The 27,386-nt window shown below is 38.0% G+C and overlaps 1 protein-coding gene across 12 annotated transcripts in view; it reads right to left on the bottom strand.

The window, feature by feature from the left end:
- The window catches only part of mark2b (MAP/microtubule affinity-regulating kinase 2b), a 290,583-nt gene that overhangs the window by 67,430 nt on the left and 195,767 nt on the right, over nucleotides 1–27,386 (bottom strand). For 7 of the 12 annotated variants that reach the window (XM_039769082.1, XM_039769085.1, XM_039769090.1 and 4 more), the window contains exons 9-11: nucleotides 18,808–18,927; nucleotides 18,524–18,626; nucleotides 4,854–4,966 (exon numbers count right to left, since the gene is read on the bottom strand). In XM_039769082.1, coding sequence (XP_039625016.1) covers nucleotides 4,854–4,966; nucleotides 18,524–18,626; nucleotides 18,808–18,927 — 336 coding nt within the window. The remainder of the gene's footprint in view (nucleotides 1–4,853; nucleotides 4,967–18,523; nucleotides 18,627–18,807; nucleotides 18,928–27,386) is intronic. The other 5 variants (XM_039769083.1, XM_039769091.1, XM_039769092.1 and 2 more) reach the window with 1 other exon arrangement.

Raw genomic sequence — 27,386 nt, 5'->3', positions numbered from 1 at the left:
AAGTCAAGACAGAAGTAAAGAATTTAGGGGTAACTGTTGACTGTAACCTAAATTTTAAATCACATATTAATCAGACCACTAGGACAGCATTTTTTCACTTATGAAACATAGCAAAAGTTAGACCTTTAATATCATTGAAAGATGCTAAGAAATTAGTTCATGCTTTTGTTTTCAGTTGTCTAGATTACTGTAACGCACTCCTCTCAGGACTACCCAAAAAAGACATAAATCGTTTGCAACGAGTGCAGAATGCAGCTGCTAGAATCCTAACTAGGAAAAGAAAATCCGAGCACATTTCTCCAGTTTTGATGTCACTACACTGGTTACCTGAGTCATTCAGAATTGACTTTAAAATACTGCTTATGGTTTACAAAGCCTTAAATAATCTCACTCCATTTTATATATCGGAGTGTCTGACACCTTATATTCCAAATCGTAACCTTAGATCCTCAAATGAGTGTCTGCTTAGAATTCCAAGAGCAAAACTTAAAAAAAAAAAAGGGGTGAGGCGGCCTTCTGCTGTTATGCACCTAAAATCTGGAATAGCCTGTCAATAGGAATTTGCCAGGCTGATATGGTGGAGCATTCTAAAACACTGCTGAAAACACATTACTTTAACATGGCTTTCTGATAACTTCACCTTCATTTAATCCTGATACTCTGTATATTCAATTCATTATAATAACTACTCATGGTGGCTTTAAAATCCATACTGACCCCTACTCTCTCTTCTGTTGCTTTTCCCAGTTTTCTGTGGTGGCGATCTGCTCCACCACCACCTAATCAAAGCACCGTGATGTTCCTACATTGATGGATTAAAAGCCAGAAGTCTACATGACCACCATCATCAATCCTTCCAAAAGAACCCTAAATACAAAGAGGACTGTTTCATTTATGTTAGGTAGAATGCCCAGAGGGGGCTGGGTGGTCCCGTGGCCTGGAACCCCTGCAGATTTTATTTTTTCTGTCCAGCCGTCTAGAGTTTTTTTTTTTTTTCTGTCCTCCCTGGCCATCGGTCCTTACTTTTATTCTATGTTAATTAGTATTTTTCTTTCTTCATCATGTAAAGCATTTCGAGCTACATTATTTGTATGAAAATGTGCTATATAAATAAATGTTGACGTTGTTGTTATTCAGGAGAAATCCGGATATGTTAACAAGGTTTTTCAGAGATCAGTAACCCGGTTTCTCTAACTGGAATAAGGGTTTATATGGCTGGTAAACAAGGTTTCTGTGAATAACTTGGTGATTATGGTGCCAAATAAAAACACTGTCTGTCAAAAATAACCTTTAAATTCTATGTAAAGTACAGGTGCCGGTCATAAAATTAGAATATCATGACAAAGTTGATTTATTTCAGTAATTCCATTCAAAAAGTGAAACTTGTATATTAGATTCATTCATTACACACAGACCGATGTATTTCAAATGTTTATTTCTTTTAATTTTGATGATTATAACTGACTACTAATGAAAGTCCCAAATTCAGTATCTCAGAAAATTTGAATATTGTGAAAAGGTTCAATATTGAAGACACCTGGTGCCACGCTCTAATCAGCTAATTAACTCAAAACACCTGCAAAAGCCTTAAATCGTCTCTCAGTCTAGTTCTGTAGGCTGCAGAATCATGGGGAAGACTGCTGACTTGACAGTTGTCCAAAAGACGACCATTGACACCTTGCACAAGGAGGGCAAGACACAAAAGGTCAATGCTAAAGAGGCTGGCTGTTCACAGAGCTCTGTGTCCAAGCACAATAGCTGTAATAGAGAGGCGAAGGGAAGGACAAGATGTGGTAGAAAAAAAGTGTACAAGCAATAGGGATAACCACACCCTGGAGAGGATTGTGAAACAAAGCCCATTCAAAACTGTGGGGGAGATTCACAAAGAGTGGACTGCAGCTGGAGTCAGTGCTTCAAGAACCACCATGCACAGACGTATGCAAGACATTGGTTTCAGCTGTCGCATTCCTTGTGTCAAGCCACTCTTGAACAAGAGACAGCGTCAGAAGCGTCTTGACTGGACTGCTGTTGAGTGGTCCAAAGTTATGTTCTCTGATGAAAGTAAATTTTGCATTTCCTTTGGAAATCAAGGTCCCAGAGTGTGGAGGAAGAGAGGAGAGGCACAGAATCCACGTTGCTTGAGGTCCAGTGTAAAGTTTCCACAGTCAGTGATGGTTTGGGGTGCCATGTCATCTGCTGGTGTTGGTCCATTGTGTTTTCTGAGGTCCAAGGTCAACACAGCCGTCTACCAGGAAGTTTTAGAGCACTTCATGCTTCCTGCTGCTGACGAACTTTATGGAGATGCAGATTTCATTTTCCAACAGGACCTGGCACCTGCACACAGTGCCAAAGCTACCAGTACCTGGTTTAAGGACCATGGTATCCCTGTTCTTGATTGGCCAGCAAACTCGCCTGACGTTAACCTCATAGAAAATCTATGGGGTATTGTGAAGAGGAAGATGCAATACGCCAGACCCAACAATTCAGAAGAGCTGAAGGCTACTATCAGAGCAACATGGGCTCTCAAAACACCTGAGTAGTGCCACAGACTGATCGGCTCCATGCCACGCCGCATTGCTGCAGTAATCCAGGCCAAAGGAGCCCCAACTAAATATTGAGTTATGTACATGCTCATACTTTTCATGTTCATACCTTTCAGTTGGCCAGCATTTGTAAAAAAATCCTTTTTCTTTATTGATATTAATTATTTCCGAGATACTGAATTTGGGACTTTCATTAGTTGTCAGTTATAATCATCAAAATTAAAAGAAGTAAACATTTGAAATACATCAGTCTGCGTGTAATGAATGAATCTAATATACAAGTTTCACTTTTTGAATGGAATTACTGAAATAAATCAACTTTGTCATGATATTCTAATTTTATGACCGGCACCTGTATGTATGCAAACCAAACTAAAGAGTCTTGCATTGTTTAACTATATGTAGAATTTGTACGAATTACTCAGACTTCAAGTACAAGAACAAATGATTTTCATTGATCCCGTGTTTACCTGTTTTAAACAGTTCTCGACATAATAAGTCACATTCATATTTACTGATATATATTAGTTAATTGATTTCACATGAAAATTAAAATCGCATTTCTGAATAAGATAACATAATGACAGTGCACAGAGAAATGTGGGTTGGATCTTGGTCTGAATCTTTAAAAACCTTTACAGCAAGTGCAGACAGGAAAATAAGAAGTGCTAGCATTTGACTTCTTTATATACTGAAAATAATTTAAATCACTAAAAAGAATGCAAGATTTTCAATACTATACCATATTTGTTATCAGTTTTCCCAAAAGCTATGGAAAAAATTAACATAATGGCTGAATCAATTTCAGAACCACAGGATATTAAATATCATCATCAATACAATAATAATAAAATACTAGGGGGATCTGCCCCCTGCTCACTTAGCTCGCCAACCCCTGTGTGGGCACTACGCGCTAGCCACTTCGCGGCTCTGCTGCTCGCGTATGGGAAAGTGGATGTACAATTTAAAAAGATTGATATTTTCATGGGAATTGTTACATATGCATAATAGACAACTGTTCCTGGATTATGTGAATTTCCCCTTGGGATTAATAAAGTATCTATCTATCGATCTATCTATCTAGACCTGACTATTTTACATTACAGCGAGTAATTAACCATGGTAAGAAATAGTAAAACGTAATAGATTGAAAGAAAATTATGTGTCATGTTGCGTTAAAGGTATTTATTGCATTATATATTTTCATTTTGTTTGGCTTTGAAATTAACATGAAAATACTTTTTAAACTTATACTTTTACTGTAAAACTTCAGTAAAAGAAATATTTGGAATTAACTTTTCGTCAATATCGCTTTGAATTTTGATTCTGTGTTTGCAGTGATACATTGTGATAACGCAACGTATAACTGCCTGTGAGTGAATATCGTTTCTTTCTCTCTAATAAATAAACCAACTTTTTTGAATGTTTGTCCCAGTGATTTGTTATTTGTCATAGCAAAAGTTATTCTAATGGGAAACTGTAAACATTTTAATACGAATGGCATATCAATTTCTCCTTTGGAGTCTAATGCTTTCCGTGGAAGATGTACTACATTATCTATCTTGTCTGCTGTTAAAATTTTACATGTCAGAATTGTTTGACCAATTTTGAAAACAACTAATCTTGTCCTACTGCATAGCCCATCACTCATACAGAAATTACACAACAACATTACGATACAGTCTTCTTTTAACAGTAACTTGGTTGGTGGAAGACCGGATGGTGTTAACGGTTGTAGATATTCCACGGGATATTGTAAGTTGTTCTCATTTTCTACACAATCACCACCAACTGTTTCAGCATAGTCTAGTTATACGCATTTAACCAATTTGCGGTGTAACCAATTGACAATTTTCACATAAATTCGTCTGACTTCATCATTTCTCGGTGATAGGATTGCCCGTGTACTCATTTCTTCTGTTGATAACCCTTCGGGATGAAATTCTTCATTAAGATTTGAACATAATAAGTATTATTTTATTGGGAACTTAAAGTGAGAAAAATGTAAAAATTTATGACAAAATCATTAACACAAATGAGAGGCGTGGGCTGTTAAATGTAAATAGTTGAGAGGAGGGCGGAACTTAGTAAATTCTCTTGGCAATAGTCTCATCTCAAGATTTTTTTTTATAATAGAGAGCCAAGTTATAAAATTACTTTCATAATGGAAGCAGGATGACCCAAAAAGTTACTTTCTGCTCATAATTACTCTTTTTTGTTTTGTTGTTAGTCAGACATATTTCTAAGAAAAGCTTGTTATCTTTCATAGTGAGATATTTAACTAAAAAAAAAAACCAAAAAAAAACCTACCTCCGAAGTCTTGTACCCTAGCAAGAGGTATGTTGCCATGACTTCATTATATTTTTGGTTTACCAGAGAGTCCTGAATTTCTTCTTGAGAGTAGCCCATCTGAATCATGATATCTGAAGAGAATAAAGAAGAATGTAATAAGAAGTCAGAGCAGGATGTAAAAACAGCAAATTTACAGTATGTGTGGAAAAAAGACAGATGAAAAATATCCTTGATAATAAACAAAATAATGACTTCAATATACCATTTTCTTTAATCATATATAGAAAAAAAATCAGTTGAAACCTCCACCTTCTGTTTACTCTTGTCACACAAGTTCTCAGTTTAATCCAGAATAGATCAGTACAGGTTGGGAAAAGAACAGGGTTCTTTTTTTTTATACTGCTAAATGTTCACTGTTTCATCAGTCATAACTTGCACAGATTGTACTGAAAGGATGTTTTTCAACCTCCGGTAAAAGAATAATATACTAAAACACTACAAAGCTTCAGAAGAGAAAACTTAGACTTTTTGGAAAAAGCAAAATTAATACATTTTATGAAGATACAATATTTATAAATGTCACATCACATTATATCACTTCAACATAAACTCCAGCGTCAATTGTTTAACTTTTGATAAAGTAACTGTGCAATACATCTTTTCCTCACATGTTATAATTTCAGAATGACTGCAGAATTCACCAAGTGATTTTTTTTGCCAAAGTTGGACTGGGCACATATAATATTTTTTTTTTCTGACCAGGGAAGTGTAGGACAGCATATCATGAAACTGATGAACAGAAGGCTCCTAACTACATTTGATCAACAGGCTAAATCCTACAGAGACTGGTGATTCAATATCGAGCACCCCGCACATGCCCAGTGAACATACAGGCCTTGTCGGAGATGGAGATTCTTCAGCTTAGAATGCATTTGACATTAGGGATAGACTGCCAAGGGAGAACAAAAATGTGGAAGAGGTTGTAACCTGTGATTATTTAATAAATGCTCTTCCAAAAAGCTTCATCCACCAAAGGAACTGGACGAATATGGACAGTCTCATTGGAACCCTTAATAGTCAACGATTGGCTATACTCACTGAATTATGGGGAGAAAGACCCAAAGAAAAGGCACAAACTTACATACTCCTTCTGTCCTGAAGTGGGGAACAATGATCAAATGCTGGGGGCTCATGCTAAAGACAAATCACCACCTCTTCTATGCTGCTATAAGTGCGGTAAGCAAAGATACATCACTCCGCTCTGTGCTTAACAGGATGAGCTGAAGGAATGTGGATGAATCAAGGGATTAAGTTATTGTACTTTAGCAGTGTCTTACCTTCTCACTCTGCACTGTATGGGTACAGTTGTAATTAACAGTTATAAAGTCACCATTTTAATTGACTTTAGCAGCAACATTTCCATTGTCACCCGCTGACACATTCTTCCACCACAAAGGATTCAAGGAAAGACCTGTATAACCTGTGTCCACAGGGAAACTTGTTGATATAGGACCGCATCCTAGGTCATTATGTGCTCACTATCTGCTCTAGGAAAATCAGTAGGATACAAGTTGCTGTAATATGCATATTGAGTTAACCTTGGGTGATACTGATGTGACATAAAGGCCGGAAGAACTCAGCTGTTTCCCAGTGAACATACAGGCCACATGGTATGATGCTGAGGGATCTCCTGACATCTATATCAGATTTGTTCGAGGAAGCATCAAGGAGGGAAATAATGCATGCGCAGGATAACCTGGAACTGCAGGATGAGTTGCACTTTACTTTTAGGAAACTGCTAAGCTCCTTTAAACAAAACAACACAATGAACATTCCTTAAAATCTACTAGAAATGCTGTGGTGTCAGTAAATGGGCAACCTACCACTAACCCTGTACCCTGTATTGAAAAATGATCTATTGTATGGATGGCTCTTAATTTCACAAACATACTGTTGGGATATCTACGTGCTTGGGGACCAAGGAAACATGGGATGCGCTTCTAATGGACAGGGGTAAATGAGGAGGTTTGCTGATTTTGTGCATCTTGCCCAGAATGTCAACTTCAACAGATTCATTGGAAGGACAGTGCTCATTTCCCTGCTGCTTATTGATATTACCATTGAGCAAACCCAGGTTGACATTGTCGGATCCCTTAAACCCTACATTAGAGGCTATACATTCATTCTGGACCAAAGTGACTATACCTCCATGAGACAATTCCTTTGCAACATGCTAACTGAAAGAATATCTCACAGGAACTGGATGTGAGTAAGCATCCCGAAAGAAGTTGTTACGGACTAAGGGATGCCTTTTACCCTGGATACGTTCAGAGATGTTGCCAAGTTGTTCAAAATAAAACATCTTAAAACTTCAATATATCACCTCAAATTGATGATTTAGTGGAAAGGATCAATCAAACTTTTAATACTCTAAAAACTTTAATAACACTGGTTAGCGAAGATGAAAGCAATTGGGATCAGCGTTAAGGCCGTTTATCAAAACTGATACCTCGATTCAATATCGATTTTATCTTAACTGAATTAGCATTCACTAATACATTTGAAGTGCTAGCTTTTTTAGAGATTACTCAACCATGCAAAGAGAACATTAATATAATGTGAAAAATTTCAGTAACAACTTATTTGAAGGGTAGCTACATAATGACTTCATAACATGTGCATAAGCATGGAATGTCATTTAAGAAAAAATATTTGATTGGTAATGAACAGTTAACGTCAGTATTTGGAAGATGTGAAACAAAATAACTTTTTTCACAGCTTTGCAAAAAATTGTCCATAGGTTAACTAACATATTTATTGCCGCATCATATATGAGATGTTACTTGCTTTAATATAATGCAATGGCATCTACTTAATAAAATAACTATATGAACTTGTGAATATTATAAATTCATCAAATATTGCTTCTTAAATAATAAGCATGTTATTCAACAACTTATTCATGTGATATGAATCCCCTTACAGACACCCTCCAGCGAAACTTTTAGCCAAATTTACTCCCCTATTGAAAATTTAAAATAATCATAAATTTGGCAGAATTAAAGATAATGTGGGAAGACTTGTGTCTTTCTATAATTCAACAAGCTGCACATATCTTCAGTTACTGCAGCAGTCACATTAACAAGTCTTGAAAATGTGCCCTTACAGTTTCTCCTCAGATAAAAAGGAGGCATTTTGAAAAGAAGATGTAGAGCTGATGCTTGTTGACAGTGATGTTGGATTAATGTAACATAAAAGAATAAGAACTGGCCATTGTGACTGACAACTCTGCTAATATGATCCGTGTGGTACAGCTTATGGAGATACTTAATATCAGCTGCTATTGCACAGACTTATTTTGATATTGCAGGCTGTTCTGAAAATTCCAACAACTTGCTGATTGCTTTGCCAGGTGAGGTGTGTTGCTCACTTTTTCCACAGTAATAGTTCAGCTAGCCTCATGCTTAAAGAGAAGCAACATTTATTGGGCTTGCTACCACACAAACTTGTGATTGGTGCAGTCAGGCAATGGAACAGTGCATTGAAAATGCTAGAAAGGTTTTTGGAACAAGAGCCAGTCATCTCAGAAGCACTGCATATAAGCAGCGAGGTTGCACCTGGTGTGATTGGTATGCATCGCGCTTGCCTGCAACACACCTACCACATGTGCAGAGTCATTTTTTAATGTACACATTTATGCATAATTTAATCATTTAATTATTGCTACTTTTGGTAAAGATTTTTTCAACAAAAAATAAATTAATTTTAGGTGATAAAAAGTAAATCCGTTTTAGTCAACTAAAAGTAAATTGGTCAAAATCAGACGGATAGCTTGTTGAACATGTGAATATGCACAAAATAGACTGTACCTCTAAACCAGGGGTGACCACACTTTTTCGGCTTGCGAGCTACTTCTAAAATGACCAGGTCGAAGTGATCTACCTACATTAAAAATGCTATATATATATATATATATATATATATAGAGTTTCGTGTGACATCATCACGCCTCCCACGTAATCACGTGAACTGACTGTCAACGCAGTGTGTAGAAAACCAGGAAGACCTCCAAAAAGCGCTGAAGAAAACATGCATTATATAATTGAGAAGGCAGCGAAACAATAAAAAGCGAGCGAGTGACATATACAACCATATTCATGAGTGCTGCTACTTCGGAAACAAAGCAAGGTATAAACCTAAAGTTTAAATTAAATTCAAAGACACATATATACACATATACATATATATATATACACACATATATATATACATACATATACATATATACACATACACATATATACACACACATACATACATATATATATATATATATATATATATATATATACATACACTGCTCACAAAAATTAAAGGAACACTTTAAAGAAACACATTAGATACATCAGATCTCAATATGAAGTTGGATATCTATACAAATAACGACAGGGTAATGTCTTAGGAACAAAAGGATGCCAAGTCTTTTAATGGAAATAAAAGTTTTCTGTCTACAGAGGGCTCAATTGTGTAGACACCCTAAAATCAGAGTGAAATGAAGATGTGGCATGCTAGTCCATTTTTTCAAAAACTTAATTTCTGCTACTCAAAATGCTTTTCAGTATCTTGTGTGGCCCCCACGAGCTTGTATGCATGCTTGACAACGTCGGGCATGCTCCTAATGAGACGACGGATGGTGTCTTGTGGCATTTCCTTCCAGATCTGTATGAGGGCATCCCTGAGCTGTTGTACAGTCTGAGGAGCAACCTGGCGGCGCCTAATGGACCAAAACATAATGTCCCACAGATGTTCTATTGGGTTTAAGTCAGGGGATCGTGAAGGCCATTCAATTGTTTCAATTCCTTCATCCTCCAGGTACTGCCTGCATACTCTTGCCACATGAGGCTGGGCATTGTCGTGCATTAGGAGAAAACCAGGACCTACTGCACCAGTGTAGGGTCTGACAATGGGTTCAAGGATTTCATCTCGATACCTTATGGCAGTCAGAGCACCATTTCCTACACAGTAGATGTCTGTGCATCCCTCCATGGATATGCCTCCCCAGACCATCACTGACCCACCACCAAAACTGTCATGTTGAACGACGTTGCAGGCAGCATATCGTTCTCCTTGTCTTCTCCAGACTCTTTCACGTCTATCACAGCTGCTCAGGGTGAACCTGCTCTTGTCTGTAAAAAGTACAGGGCGCCAGTGGCGGACTTGCCAATTCTGGTGTTCTTGAGCAAATGCCAGTCGAGCTCCACGGTGCTGGGCAGTGAGCACAGGGCCCACTACAGGACGTCGGGCCCTCAGGCCATCTTCATGAAGTCTGTTCCTGATTGTTTGGGTAGAGACATTCACACCAGTGGCCCTCTGGAGGTCATTCTGTAGGGCACGAGCAGTGCTCAGCCTGTTCCGCCTTGAACAAAGGAGCAGGTATCGGTCCTGCTGATGGATTGAGGACCTTCTACGGCCCTGTCCAGCTCTCCGAGAACAGCAGCCAGTCTCCTGAAATCTCCTCCATGTTCTGGAGATTGTGCTGGGAGACACATTAAACCTTCTTGCTGCAGCACGTGTGGATGTGCCATCCTGGAGAAGTTGGACAACCTGTGCGACTTCTGTAGGGTTAAGGAATCGCCTCATACTGCCAGTAGAGATGATTGCTCAAGCCAAAACTAGCACAAGTGGAAAACCAACCAAAAAAGATCAAGAGGGAGAAACTTGAAATGACCTCCACATGTAAAACCAGTCCTGTTTTGAGGGTTTTCTAATTGTTGCCACTTTAGTGCACCTGTCGTTAAATCCATGAACACCAATACAGCTGAAAGTGATTAACAATGACCTCAGCTGCTTAACCAACCAGAAAATTATCAGACAGGTTTAACTGATTTCATGCCAGGCCCAATAAAAAAAGTGTTCCTTTAATTTTTGTCAGCAGTGTATATATACATATATATTTAGAACCACAAACCACATATATCTTCCCTCAATGGTTTGCAATGCTTCCTGATCATTGATTACATTGAAAACACTTTCAAGGCACCATCCAGCAATACCATTCCCAAAAAGGTTACAGACATACTGACAACCACATCCACAATTTTTATATTTTCAATTAAAAAGAATGTTTGTTCAAAACTATTTACTTACAAGCCATGCTTGCTTTATGATGGTGTACTGTATGAATGGCTCTATATAAAATAAAGACCCTGAATTCTTATTTATTTATTTATTTATTTATTTATTTTTACTTTTTTTTTCTCCAGCCGTCTGGAGTTTTTTTTTTGTTTTTTCTGTCCAGCCAGGCCATCGGACCTTACTCCTTTTCTATGTTAACTATTGTCGTCTTATTTTAATTTCTTATTTTGTCTTTTATTTTCTTTACTTCATTATGTAAAGCACTTTGAACTACTTTTTGTATGAAAATGTGCTATATAAATAAATGTTGTTTTTGTTGTTGTTAACATCCTTCAATTACAACATAGATCATTAGAAAATTAAGCAATGACTGCCTTTCTAGATCCAATTTCTCCCAATTCATGAATGCACTGAGCCAGGAACCTTTTGAAATGAAACATGTGTTATTCAGAATGACAGAGAATTAAAGGACACAATCATATACACAAAAAAAAAAAAAAAAAAAAACAAAACCTTCAATTAAGGATACGTTAGGTAACTTTTCCAGTTTAATATTATTTCTCCCCAATCATAGTATGTATTAATTTGCCACATGAAGATGCATTCTAAAGTGAAGCATCTTTTATACATTCTAAAAAATAATTAGCCCATTTTTACATTTTATTATAGGTATCAAGGTCACACTGTAGAAAAAAAAAAGCTTTAAAACTTACTTATTCTTTATATAAGAAACGTATGTAATTAATTCTGAAAAAGAATGTCATTAAGTATTATGTTCTTCAGTTCACAATGGAAACAAAACTCAGTGTTTCTTTTTTTGGTTGTAACTTAGTTTCTTTTTTTAATTTCTGTCACTATATAAGAATTACAAGGTCAAATGATTTAGATAGTGAGTGTCACCCATACACATTTTATATTGAAACTATCAAAATGAGCTCTGTCAGGTGAATCTTTACATCCAAAACTCCATGAAATGACCATAATACAAGAAGAAAAAATATTTAAATCGCCTTTTTTCAAAATGCACTTGAACATAAATGGGTATAATTTACTTTACCACAAATAAACATACATGTCTTTTTATTATTGCAATATTAGTAGCACTTCTCCTTAAAACTGAAAGCAACAGCACAAAATGAAATACATTAATTGCAGTAGCTTCCCCTATAACAGAGCAATAAGACAGTCAATTAAATATTAAACCACATAAACTTTCAATCAAATGGTCACTTCAGTAAGAAGTGGGGGTGATCGCATGCCACCACTGTCCTTTGCATTTTCATCCTGACATTTTAGGTATGCTTGAAATGCTACAGGAATCAAATTTTCTGTAATGTAATATACTAATAGTACATAATTTTCATGAACGATTAACTTTGCCTCTTCAAACAGTAAACAGAACCATATCCTTGGCCATCTGTAATCCTAAATCAAGTCTTATGTACATAAGCAGCTAGTAATACAACCATTTGAGCACAAGTAGCACTATGGTTAACGTGAGATGTGACTATTAAAGTGGATGTGTGAATCTATTAGCAGCTTTCCTAAACTTAAAGGCATCTGAACAAACTCTGTTCTTAAAGCAGACATGTAAAATGCATATTTATTTGTCCTACCCAAATTCAAGAAGTCTGTGTCATTTCACAAACTCAAAATTAAGTTTCAGCTTAGGTGAGTTGTATCATCTGTTTACGAAGAGTACAATGCCTCCTTGGTTTAATATCATAATAATGTCTGCCAACAGGCAGCAGCAAATTAATAAAACGAAGATCCCAATCTGCGTACAACTTCCCACAATGAGAGCTCTTCCAATGCACTGTATTGTATGAACAGAAAAGGCCAAAATAATTATAGTTTGACTGTGGCTTGCTGAATTGCATTCTACAGGGTGGGCCATTTAAATAGTGCTCAGTAACTAGTCAAGGCACCTAATACTTTCTACAGGGTGGGCCATTTATATGGATACACCTCAATAAAATGGGAATGGTTGGTGATATTAACTTCCTGTTTGTGGCACATTAGTATATGTGAGGGGGGAAACTTTTCAAGATGGGTGGTGACCATGGTGGCCATTTGGAAGTCGGCCATTTTGGATCCAACTTTTGTTTTTTCAATAGGAAGAGGGTCATGTGACACATCAAACTTATTGGGAAAGTCACAAGAAAAACAATGTTGTGCTTGGTTTTAACGTAACTTTATTCTTTCATGAGTTATTTACAAGTTTCTCTTTGTTTACAGCCATTGACATGTCGCAGAGGTTAACACGTGAGGAGAGGATAGAAATTGTGTTGATGTCTGGTGAACGCAGTAACCGGGTCATTGCAGCAGATTTCAATGCAAGACACCCTACGAGACCACCCATCTCCCATGCTACAGTTAGCAAACTGCTTGCTAAGTTTCGTGAAACTGGTTCAGTGTTGGATTTGCCAAAATGTGGACGCATGAAAACTGTCACTAATGAAGAAACATCAGTGGCTGTCCTAGCTTCATTCAGCAAGAGCCCACAGCGTAGCACTTGCCGCATGTCACTGGAGAGTGGCATTAGTCGAACATTCCTTTGGCGGATATTAGCTACTCACAAATGGCACCCTTACAAACTCCAGCTACTGCAGCATCTCAATGAGGATGACCCAGATCGGCGCACTGAATTTGCAGAATGGGCAAAACAAAAATTGGAACAGGACCCTCAGTTTACGCAGAAGATTTTGTTCAGTGATGAGGCAAACTTTTATGTGAATGGTGAAGTTAACAAACAAAACCACCGCTATTGGTCTGACACTAACCCACATTGGATAGATCCCTCCAAGACTGTTGGAACAAAAAATTGATGGTATGGTGTGGTATATGGGGTACAAAGATAGTGGGGCCATTCTTCATCAATGGAAACCTCAAGGCCACTGGATATGCGAAATTGCTACATGATGATGTGTTTCCCTCTTTATGCACTGAAGCTGGCACGTTCCCTGAGTTTTTCCAGCAAGATGGTGCACCACCACATTATGGGTGTCAGGTCCGAGCATTCCTAGATGAACAGTTTCCTGGAAAGTGGATTAGTCGTCGTGCGCCAGTTGAATGGCCCCCAAGGTCTCCCGATCTGACCCCCTTAGACTTTTATCTTTGGGGTCATCTGAAGGCAATTGTCTATGCTGTGAAGATACGAGATGTGCAGCACCTGAAACTACGGATACTGGAAGCCTGTGCTAGCATTTATCCTGCGGTGTTGCTATCAGTGTGTGAAGAGTGGGAGAAGAGGGTTGCATTGACAATCCAACACAATGGGCAGCACATTGAACACATTTTATAAGTGGTCAGAAACTTGTAAATAACTCATGAAAGAATAAAGTTACGTTAAAACCAAGCACACCATTGTTTTTCTTGTGAAATTCCCAATAAGTTTGATGTGTCACATGACCCTCTTCCTATTGAAAAAACAAAAGTTGGATCCAAAATGGCCTACTTCCAAATGGCCACCATGGTCACCACCCATCTTGAAAAGTTTCCCCCCTCACATATACTAATGTGCCACAAACAGGAAGTTAATATCACCAACCATTCCCATTTTATTGAGGTGTATCCATATAAATGGCCCACCCTGTAGAAAGTATTAGGTGCCTTGACTAGTTACTGAGCACTATTTATCTGAACTCATTAATTGAGATTTAGGCTATTGTGAAAATAAGCTCCTTTTGCATGCTGTGGAAAGCTTCAAGTGAAAGCCATTTAACACTAGAATCCCTGAAGCCTATGAAAATATTCATAATACCAGGCCATCTTAAATTCACTCGCGCCTTTTCATCAGCATCTTTGTTTTGCAAATGTGTCAATCAGCACAAGCAGCCTGCTTTCTCATACCACACCGAGGCAGCTGAAGTCAAGTCAGACACAAAGTCTGAAGGTGTCTGGAATTGAAAGGGGTAATTAATATATTATTTGGAATACATACATTTCATGTGTGTTCTGTGTCTACAACGATCTTGGTAAATGTACAATGACAGTAAATACAGAAAGAGTCACGAAATGTTGAACACATAACTAAAACAGAAATATTTTTTATAATATAGTAATAAGGAAAAAATGTTGACGTGAAGTGTATAATGTATCCAAACTCCAAATATCAAATAAACACTTTCACAAAAGGTATAACAAAACAAGTGTGCTTTTATTCAAGAATATACCGTAACCAAAGAAAAGGAAATTATTTAATCTACATGTTGCTGTCAATGTGTAAAAAATTAAACCCAACTATCAATTGACAAAAACTGGAAGTGTCTGATTGAGTGGTGCAGAGGTAAGAACTGCTGTCCTACCCGCATTTACATTTTTAATAGTGAGCTACTATTATTGTTAATATTATATAATAAAAACATACATTTGATTGGAGTTTGTAACACCCGGTGAAAATGTTTGCTACTTGTAAAAGTTTTTCTTCTAGGGGGCTTTGTCCCCTTATCGCTTCGCTTGACAACCCCCGCACCTGCGCTAGCCTCTTTGCGGTTCTGTCAATGGCGTATGGAGATGCGGGTGTACAATTTAAACAGATTTTTATTTTCATGGGAATTGTTACATATGCATAATAGAACTACTTTACATTACATATTAACCATATTAAAAAAGAGTAAAATGTAATTTGAAAAAAAAATTATGTTTCATATTGCGTTAGAGTTAATCATTGCGTAATACAATTTCTTTCTGTTTATCTTTCAAATTAACATGGAAATACTTTTTGAACTTACACTTTTACTGTAAAACTTTTGTTGTGTAATGCTTTCCGCGGAAGATGTACTACATTACCTTTCTTGTCTCCTGTTAAAATTTTACATCAGAATTGTTCGACCAATTTTGAAAACAACTAATCTTGTACTACTGCACAGCCCATCACTCATACAGAAATTACACAATAACATTACGATACAGTCTTCTTTCAACAGTAACTCGGTCGGTGGAAGACCGGATGGTGTTAACGGATGTAGATATTCCACGGGATATTGTAAGTTGTTCTCATCTTCCGCACCACCAACTGTTTCAGCATAGTCTATTGATACGCATTTAACCAATTTGCTGTGTAACTGATTGACATTTTTGCCATTAATTCGTTTGACTTCATTGTTTATCGGTGCTAGGATTGCCTGTGTACTCATTTTTCTGTTGATAACCCTTTGTGATGAAATGTTTTAATAAGATTTTGACATAATACGTCTTCTTTAATTGTGAATTTAAAGTGAGGAAAACGTTAAAACTTATAAGTGCTGAGAGAGTAGAAAATGTGTCTGTCAAAAGCATTCACACGAATCAAAGGTGAGATTACCGTGTGCATGGTTCAACTCTCTGTATTTGAAAAAATATTCTAAAAAGTCTCATCACAGAATTTTTTTTATTATAATAGACAGATATATTCAGTTTTATTCCATCAGTGACGTTCATGGGTACAACGAACTTGCCTCTCCCTCTCCGAGCTGATGTTTGTCTCCATTCTTTTCACAAAAATGTGCTGATGATTTCCGCATGTGTTCAATCTCTCCCTGTGCATTTGCTATGAACTCTTTGTGCTCTATTTCATTTCCCTTCCGGTTCGAAAGCACCGGTCATTTACGCATGTGTTCAGTCTCTCCCTGTACAGTACATTGTTCATGGTCAGACGTGCATCGCGCAGAGGTACTTAACCTCAAAACTGTAATCTCCTCTCCACCCACTTCCTCCATGCCAGAACTTGATTCATGCAAGGTTACTTTTCTTGGTTCATTTGTTCATTTTTTTCCCTGTGCTTAAAACTCATTAAAAAAAGTGCTGACACTGAGCATTTCGTAAGGCTATAGCGTGAATTCTTGCAATGTTACTTTTCTTGGTTGTTTATGGTTAGTTTCTGTATAAATTATGGATTTTTCAAATGTTCATTTTTTTCTCCTGTGCTTAAAACTCATTTAAAAAAAGTGTTTACAGTGAGTGGTTCGTAAGGCTGTAGCGTGAATGTTAAGTTTTCTCTGTTCAAGGTTTTCTCAGTGTTATTCAATGTTTTTATATTTAGTTTACTATTACACTGTGCATTCTATGGTATAATTAACTAATTTTGTGCTTAAAAATCTTTAAAAAAATATATTTACATACAGTTTGTACGGTCTGGAATGGATTAATTGTATGTACATACAATCCTATGGGGGAAATTACTTCGGGTCACGACCAAATTTGGTTGCGACCAGAGTTTTGGAACGAATTACGGTCATTACTCGAGGTTCTACTGTACAGGAAAATTTTTTGTTCTAGCTATGTGTTAAACACTTCTTGCCTCGCATTTCCTGTCATTCTACATTTACACAGATCGTTGTTGACACAGAAAACACATGAAATGAATATATTACATGTAACGGTATATTATTTAGTACGAATATTTTCGTAGGCCTCAGGGATTCTAGTGTTAAACTGTTAGCTCCTATAGGGACAATTTAAAGATCCCTTTGCTACCTGAATTTGACAAGTTATGCATTAAAAGTAACCTCAAACCTTATTTCATCACACAAAACAAACTAAAAACAATAGTCAGATTAGCTAGAAATTATTTTTTTGGCATGAGTGAGGGTTGATTTGAATTTAGTTTTGTTAAGTTTTACTTGATTGCATGGAATATTACATTCTTTTAATAAATTCAAAAAAAGATTAAAAAAAATATTTTTTGGTTAGTGTACTGTATAGAGCAATGACATAGACACAAAATATGTTTCTTCTGCTGTTTATTTTCATAAAAAAGTAGAATCTTTGATTGCTTATTATATGAATCAAGAAACAGATATCAACATATAATACACCTAGATAGTAGAGCCTAGAATTCACTATTTATTTATTCATTGTACCTCAAAGTATTTTTATATAAAAATAAAAAAGCAACTAAAACTTAAAAACTTAAAATGATTTTTCAGCTCTGCTGGCCACCATAAAAGCTGGTGGCTAACACTGCTGTAACCTAGAGGATTTCTGCCAAAGTTTGTAACCAGAACTTCATGTATACCATCTTCCAAAAATATACAGTGCATCTGTTTGAAATACTTAATAGTCCCTGTCTGGTTAGGATGAAGGTTTACTAAAAAGTGTTTCTTTATATACAGAGATTTGATATTAGTCTGTGTCATTATAACTTTCACATTTCTCATTGTTTATCAAAAATTGTGAAATTTACATTGAAAATCCAGAAATAATTTTTATGAAAAAAAAAATTAACAGACACAGTGAAAACCAGAGAAGGAAATAGACACTCTAGAATTATGTATGTATAATAATTTCTAGAAAAAATATCAAAAAACAAACATTTGCAATAACTAATGACACAAAAATTTAAAGGCCAATTTGAATCGACAAGCTAGGCACTATAAAGGTGATTTTCATTTATTGTAAAATTGTCACTCATTTGCTATATAATTTTAACTTAAAAGTATTAATTACTGTTCGCTATCAAATTTTATCACTGTGCAATTGGTTCTCGAATAATTTTATATTTACATAAACAAGTAAACATGACTGGAGACAAATCACAAAAATGAATTAATAATTTAACAGGTGTTACAAACCTGTCCTTTTGGGGTCTTTGTAATCAGGAGGGGGTTCCATATAGGGTTTTAGTTCCTCGTCTTCATGTCCAACATTCATCCATCGATCTTTCATTATTTGCTGCTTAAGGGGAAGAAAAAAAAAAGTAAGTCATCTTTTGCCACTTACTTATTGAGAATAAAAACCTCTATTTCACTAGAAATTAAGATATAGTATTTATCTTTGTATTAATCTTTTCAGAAAGGACAAATAAACTTTTTTTTTTTTTTTTTAAATAATAATAAAAAAAAAATCATCTCCTCACCTCTAAGCTTCCCCGCTTGGCTGGGTTAAGGATAAGGAATTTCTTCAGAAGATTTTCACAGTCTGTTGACATGTAAAAAGGTATTCTGTACTTTCCTCGCAAAACCCGCTCTCTCAGCTCCTACAACGAAAATAATAAGAATGCTATAACTTTCCAAAACTCAACCCGTTGAATCCGACCACAGGGTCACGGGGGTCTGCTGGAGCCAATCCCAGCCAACACTGGGCGCAAGGCAGGAACCAGTCCTGGGCAGGGCACATGCATCATTTACAAAACATTAACCGAACAGTGTTTTTTTAATTTATTTTTCTGAATACGTTTTTGTTAACTTAGTTCAGTTCAGGGTCGTTTCAATCAATAGATTTTGACTTTCACTTTATATATTCAGGAGTGAGTTTATATACTCCGATGTTGACTTTATATAATCAGGAATGACTTTATATATACCGACGCTGACTTTATATATTCAAGTTTTGAATTTATATATTCCAGCGCTGACTTTATATATTCAGAAAAAAGTTTTGAGTTTATGTATACAGACACTGACTTTATATATTCAAGTTTTGACTTTATATATTCCGACAGTGACTTTATATATTCAAGTTTTGACTTTATATATTCGGGAATTACTTTATATGTTCAAGTTTTGACTTATATATTCTGACGCCGACTTTATATATTCACAAAATCAATGTATTTGCCTGTTTGGCACCCCATAGTACAGTATATTTGTGTGTGTATATATGTACACACACACACACATATATATATATATATATATATATATATATATATATATATATATACACACACATATACACATACAGGTATATGCCAGCAACACTCATGACAATGACAAAACAATTACATTGTCAATCATGTTATGTTATTATTAAAATGTTTCCTTTTCTTTTTACTTCTCCGCCAAGCTGGTATTTTGCTATATATATATATATATATATATATATATATATATATATATATATATATATATATATATATATATATATATATATATATATATATATATATATATATATATATATATATATAACAATCATTATTCATTAACAATCATGTTACGTTAATTTTAAAATTTTTCCTTTTCTTTTTCATAACTTCTTTAACAAACTACTTCTCCGCTGCGAAGTGCGGGTATTCTGCTAGTATAATATATATATTTTATAATCTATAATATAGTTTAGGTCTTGTCTTGCACTGCCCTGTGTTTAAGTGTGTATGTTGCACCTGGTCCTGGGGAACGTTATTTCATGTCACTGTACAGTATAATGAAATACTGTGTTATGGATGGTATGACAATAAATTACACTAGACCTGATAGTAGATTAATAAAAAGGTAGCAAGACTGACATTGGCTTTGGGGTGCCATTTATAGTTTTGCCTAGGGCTTCAACAACACTAGAGCCCTGGCTCTGACATTCATTTTTCCTACTCAGTGCTGATTTTGGTCTTGTGGCTGCTAGGAGCTTTCCAGACAAGCTGTGATGTCCAAGAAGAGACAAGCTGATAAAGGGTGAAGACAGTTTCAAGTGAAATGTGAGTTAGCATTGGTCCTCAATAAATTCAGTTCGACACTCCTGATTTAGATCACACATTCTGTCTATCAGTTCCTCCACTGGAACCCAGCAACAGCAACTCATTCTTTATCTCTGGCTTTTGGGCCTGTTCCTGCTTTGTTTCTGATTCAGTGTTAAGGCTTAACTTCACGACAGGGCTTTGGCCATGCCATGAAAAATAAAGATTATGCCATGCATTGCCTATGTGTTACTTTTGTTTCTAAGGTGAAACCTTTTACTCTTTATATAAAATATGTAACTATGTTAAAGGAATAATTCCAAAAATGGCATTTTTGTTTTTAAATATGTACTTATCCCATGCACTTTGTAGGGGTGACCAAAAAAAATGAATCTCATATTTTTATGCAGAATGGAACAAAATAAATTATGACAGGAGACCTGGCTCCTGGCTTCGCTTCCTTTGGTCCTCCCGGTGTGGAGTTTGCATGTTCTCCCTGTGCCTGCGTGGGTTTCCTCTGGGTGCTTAGGTTTCCTCCCACGGTCCAAAGACATGCCGGACAGGTGCATTGGAAATCCCAAATTGTCCCTTGTGTGTGCTTGGTGTGTGTGTGTGTGTGCCGTGGTGGGCTAGTGCCCTGCCCGGGATTTGTTCCTATCTTACGCCTGTGTTGGCTGGGATTGGCTCCAGCAGACCCCTGTAACCCTGTGTTGGGATATAGCGGGTTGGATAATGGATGGGTTGATGGAAAGAAGCCGACTGTTACCAATGCTACACATTAGCACATGATGTGAAAAATGTCCATGGAGGAAAAAAAAAAAAAAAAAAAGCCAAACTAAGATGATTTTAGTTATCAAGCAACAATATTGAACCCTGAAGAGTTAAAAACAACAACCTGGTCCAAAGGTACTTTATAACTATTGCTGTGCAAAATTTACTGTGCTCTCTTAATCATTGGTTCCCAAGCTTGGTCCTAGACATCAAACATCTGATTCATTCCTGTTTCTAACAAACTCCTTACACATTTACAAACTTTATCACTTAAATAAATATTAAAAGAACTGCATTTTTTTCAGCATTTGTAACATTCAAGAGTAACCTGTTTATGAAACAGTAGAGTCTCTCTTATCCTACCTTCGCTTTTCCAACATTCCATATTATCCGACGTTACACCGCAAAAAAAAAAAAAAGCAACAATCGGCAACAAGAACTGCAAGTTGCGAGCGTGAGCGTAGTCTATTTTTTGTTGCTTCTGACTCTACCGCAGCTAATTACAGTGGAACCTCGGTTTGCGAGCATAATTTGTTATGGAACTGTGCTTGCAGTCCAAAGCACTCGTACAGTATATCAAAGCGAATTTCCCCATAAGAAATGATGGAAACTCAGATGATTCGTTCCACAACCCAAAACTATTCATATAAAAATGATTAATACTAAATATAAAGTAAAAATACATAAAACAAATTAACCTACACTTTACCTTTGAAAAAAATCATGGCTGGTGTGAGTGAGTTTCTAAACTCTGGTGGGATTCCATCAACAGGACGACACGCGGAAGAGCGTCCCAAAGCAATCGCAGTCTCCCAGCGCTGTAGCAGTTCGCCATAAAAGCCAATCCGAAAAGATTGCGGACATGCTATAAGCGCCTGCCGTCGATGGGTGATACAAGGAACATTATAAATGCGCAGGGCACGGTATTACTTCCCCCTGACCCTGCCTGACTGCCATGTCTGAGTATAGGAGAATGGCAGATCCCGCTGCAATAAGTAACCGCGCTGTTGCTGTTTCAAGCTGAATAAAGCTGCTGTTGCTAAAAGTACTGAGACTCAGGTTTGAGTTTTCAGGTGCAAGACGGGGACTCGCACATCACAGCACAAAAACACACACACGCAGTCACAATGCTGTAAGTAAACAGTATACGCTTGTACGGATGTTGACTATATGAGTGACGGAGTTAAAGCTCTAGAAACTGCAATTAATTACATTGAGCAACAAGAAGCAGCTACAGGAATCGACATAATGATGCTGCAAAGATGGCGAGACTTGACAGCGAAGAAACGGTACTCATCAGGAAAGCAAACTACGATCAAAAATGTCTTTAAATCATCACAGGACTGAACTTTTTAAGTACAATACATACTGTATTTAACTTCAGACAATTCTGTAACTGTAAGTGCATTTTTTCAGTTAATTTATTCTGTTGTTTTGTTGTAAAACATGATTATTAGATTCGTAATGTGTAAAATTATAACATAGTTTGACCTTTAATAGGCTTTTTCTTAACACCTGCCATTATCCAACATTTTCGCTTATTCGACGTTCTGCTGGCCTGTTTATGTTGGATAAGTGAGACTCTACTGTATATGTTATTCTTTAATATTCAGTTCTTCTGTGGCTTTTGTTCTCTTAACTGTGTCCAAATAATGAAAATCAAAGACGACACAACCAACACTTAATGTGAATAGGTTGTAGGATTTGGAAGTAGAGTCCCCCAGAGACAAACTCATGTACAGTACATGTGAAGGAAACATGCAGATTCCATACAAACTTTACTGTTCATGGAAATTCAAATTCAAGATGCTGTGCTAATCACTGCTTCATCTCTGTTAATCTCTTGCTACTACACAATAATAAATAAAATATACATTTAATATATCTTAGAATAGTGCTGAATGCCATAAGCAGTACAGGAGATGTAAACAAGTAACAGTGGTCTACATAACAACTTAAAGTAAAACTTTCTTTAGGATTTTACTACTTCTCTTCTCTCATATATAGTTTCCTATTCCAGCTTTAGCAGTCTGCCAGTGTGCATAACTGTCTATACAATACTTTTGGCTAATGTACTACAGTAGACCATATCAGTCTGTACCTACACTTTCCACCGGCTGGCAAACTCAATTATCAATACTGCGCTTAGTTTTGTAATGTGACCAACATAGTTATGCCATAATAGTTTACATTTTCCCCAGTCTCAGCAGGCCATGTGGTAAAATAATTAGTAAGCACAAAATGAATTTACAGTAAGCCATGCCAAATGTGTCTTAAGTGGCCTAATATTGTTAGAAATGCACACTAATAGAGTACATGTAGCCACAATACTAATGCAGCACTATTAACAAACTATAAATGGAGAATGTTTTATTAGACAGCAAACTCTATTTATTCATGCTCATGAAATCGATTGTATTTTGCAGATAAATATTACTTGATAAAAGTAAAACCTAACAAACATTGACATATCATTAAGGAATGAACTTCCAATGGGTAGAAAGTTTGTCTGAATATATATTTTATAATTACAAGTGTTTTGTTAGCACTTATTTTTCTTACATTCAAATTATTATTATTATATTTTTAAGGCATTTAGAAAACAAAATATCTTTTGTTCTTTGTAATAATGGAAATTATACAAATTATTTTATACACATGCATGGCTGCTGGCTTTCTACTGCTGGTGAGATGCGTGTTTTGCTTGTCGTTATTTTAAGAGCTGGGAGCAAGTTAAAGTGTCTCTTGCGGGACTTCAGATTGTCTTCCGAGAAGATCACATCTCGTCTCCCTCCCGAAGATTTTTTTTTATAATAGAGAGATATATCAGAATTTATATAGATAAAACAAAAAAGCCCGGCCTCCATGCCTGGGCATAATGTCAGCCTGCGTCCATAAGAGGGCTGCAATGACCAATGAATAAAGACAATAGGACGCACAAAGAGAGATGGATGTAAGGGCTAGAACGCCCAGTGAACAAAGGCAACAAGACTTTGATTGTGTTTAGGTATGAAATCTTCAATCTTAACAAATAACCATTTTTCTTTACCCCAGACTAACACTGGCTCAGAATTAGAGCTACAACAACTAATTGGCATTAATCGATTATTAAAAATGGTGCCAACGATCATCTTCATCGATTAGTTGATTACGTCATTAGGCTTAATCAATTTTGCCTTGCAATTGTGTCACTAATTCTCTCAGCTGTGAACACATTTGAAAACAGGCAAATGGTAAGCAAGTGGCAGAAAATGACAGTGTGACTAAAGACTTTCAAGGTTCGGGAACACTTTACTCTGAATGATGGAAAAAAAAGGGCGCGAGTTGCAAAATGTGTAGGTCTGACTTTGTATGGTAGGAGAGCACATCGCAGATGCACAAACATTTGAACCAGGAACATACTGTTACAGGCTCCATGGAGGAGTAACACTTGCCATCATCCCAGTAAGTTGAATGTCAATTCAGCGTTATGTAATAAAGATGAACACAATGTTTGCTAGGCTACGCATAATGACATGACTTTTGGTTTGAAATGAGGATTTATTTGATTCATAATCCAGCCCTCTACAATGGATTAGCAATTAAAACACTAGCACATGCAATACAGTTTTATAATAAGCAACCAAAAAAATATGTGCCATTAGGCAAAGTTTCACATATTTTTTTTTTTTTGGTGCAGCGGTCACTCTGATAATTTATAGTGCTGCATTACAAGCTTGCATTCATGTGTAACATTAGTGTTTAAATGTTTACAAAATATGGCGGAGAACAAACTTAAATACCAGTCCAAGTAGAATTTTTTTTCTCCCAGTGTCATATGCATATCCTCCTCGAACCGCCACCTTATCGTGGTGGAGGGGTTTGCGTGTCCCAATGATCCTAGGAGCTCTGTTGTCTGGGGCTTTATGCCCCTGGTAGGGTCACCCAAGGCAAACAAGAGTGGTTCATAAAACCTACCATGAAGAATAAAAACTTTGGACAGCGTTTTTCCTCACCCGGACGCGGGTCACTGGGGGCCGCCTTCTGGAGCCAGGCCTGGAGATGGGGCTCGAAAGCGAGCACCTGGTGACCGGACCTGCACCCATGGGGCTCGGCCGGGCACAGACCGAAGAAGCAACGTGGGTCCCCCTTCCCATGGGCTCACCACCTGTAGGAGGGACCAAGGAGGTTGGGTGCAGTGTGAGTTGGGTGATGGCCAAAAGCGGGGACTTTGGCGGTCCGATCCTCAGCTACAGAAGCTGGATCTTGGGATGTGGGATGTCACCTCTCTGAAGGGGAAGGAGCCTGACCTGTTCCGGCTAGATATAGTCGGGCTCACCTCGACGCACAGCTTAGACTCTGGAACCAATCTCCTCGAGAGGGGCTGGACTCTGTACCACTCCGGAGTTGCCCCCGGTGAGAAGTGCCGAGCAGGTGTGGGCATACTTATTGCCCCCCAACTTGGAGCCTGTTCATTGGGGTTTACCCCAGTAGATGAGAGGGTAGCCTCCCTCCGCTTTCATGTGGGGGAATGGGTCCTAACTGTTGTTTGTGCGTATGTGCCGAACAGCAGTCTGGAATACCCACTCTTTTTTTATGTCCCTGGAGGGGGTGCTAGATGGCATACCTTCTGGGGACTCCCTCGTTCTGCTGGGAGACTTCAATGCTTATGTGGGCAATGACAGTGAGACCTGGAAGGGCGCGATTGGGAGGAACAGCTCCCCCCAATCTGAACCCGAGCGGTGTTTTGTTATTGGACTTCTGTGCTCATCATGGATTGTCCATAACGAACGTCATGTTTAAGCATAGGGGTGTTCATATGTGCACCTGGCACCAGGACACCCTAGGCCTCAGTTCGATTATTGACTTCCTGGTCATGTCATCAGACTTGCAGCCACATGTCTTGGACACTCAGGTGAAGAGAGGGGCGGAGCTTTCAACTGATCACCACCTAGTGGTGAGTTGGCTTCGATGGTGGGGGAGGATGCTAGTTAGGCCTGGTAGGTCCAAAAATGTTGTGAGGGTCTGTTGGGAATGTCTGGCAGAGTCCCCTGTCAGAAGTAGCTTCAACTCCCACCTCCGGCAGAACTTCGACCACGTCCCGAGGAAGGTGAGGGACATCGAGTTTGAATGGGCCATGTTCCGTGCCTCTATTGTTGAGGCAACTGACCGAAGCTGTGTCCGTCAGGTGGTCGGTACCTGTCGTGGCGGCAATCCCCGAACACGTTGGTGGAAACCAGCGATGAGAAATGCTGTCGAGCTGAAGGAGTCCTACTGGACCCTTTTTCCTGTTAGACTCTGGAGGCAGCTAATAGGTACCGGCAGGCCAAGCAGAATGCAGCTTCGGTGGATGCTGAGGCAAAAACTCTGGAGTGGGAGGAGTTTGGGGAGGCCATGGAGAACGACTTCCGGATGGCTTCGAGAAGATTCTGGTCCACCATCCGGCGTCTCAGGAGGGGGAAGCAGTGCAGTGTCAACACTGTATATGGTGGGGATGGTGCGCTGCTGACCTCGACTCGGGATGTTGTGGGTCGGTGGGGGGAGTACTTCAAAGACCTTGTCAATCCCACTAACATGCCTTCCAATGAGGAAGCAGAGGCTGGGGACTCGGAGGTGGGCTCTCCCATTCCTGGAACAGAGCTCACTGAGGTGGCCAAAAAACTCCTTGGTGGCAGGGCCCCAGGGATGGATGAGATACGCCCAGAGTTCCTCAAGGCTCTGGATATTGTAGGACTGTCTTGGTTGACACGCCTCTGCAACATCGCGTGGACATCAGGGACAGTGCCTCTGGACTGGCAGAATATGGTTGTGGTCCCCATCTTTAAGAAAGGGGACCGGAGGGTGTGTTCCAACTACAGAGGAATCACACGCTTCAGCCCCCCTGGAAAAGTCTATTCTCAGGTCCTGGAGAGGAGGGTCCGTCAGATATTTGAACCTCGGATTCAGGAAGAACAGTGTGGTTTTTGTTCTAGTCGTGGAACAGTGGACCAGCTCTACACCCTTGGCAGGGTCCTGGAGGGTCCATGGGAGTTTGACCAACCAGTCTACATGTGTTTTGTAGACTTGGAAAAGGTGTTCGACCATGTCCCTCAGGGAATCCTGTTGGGGGTGCTTCGAGAGTATGGGGTACCAGACCCCCAGATAAGGGCTGTTCGGTCCCTGTACAACCGGTGTCAGAGCTTGGTCCGCATTGCCAGCAGCAAGTCGAAACTGTTTCCAGTGAGAGTTGGACTCCTAACTTTTATGGACAGAATTTCTAGGCGCAATCAGGGCATTGAGAGGGTCCGGTTTGG

This window comes from Polypterus senegalus, chromosome 11, assembly GCF_016835505.1.
Source record: "Polypterus senegalus isolate Bchr_013 chromosome 11, ASM1683550v1, whole genome shotgun sequence".
Classification (NCBI taxonomy): domain Eukaryota; kingdom Metazoa; phylum Chordata; class Cladistia; order Polypteriformes; family Polypteridae; genus Polypterus; species Polypterus senegalus.
This window is presented reverse-complemented; position numbering and strand designations above follow the sequence as displayed.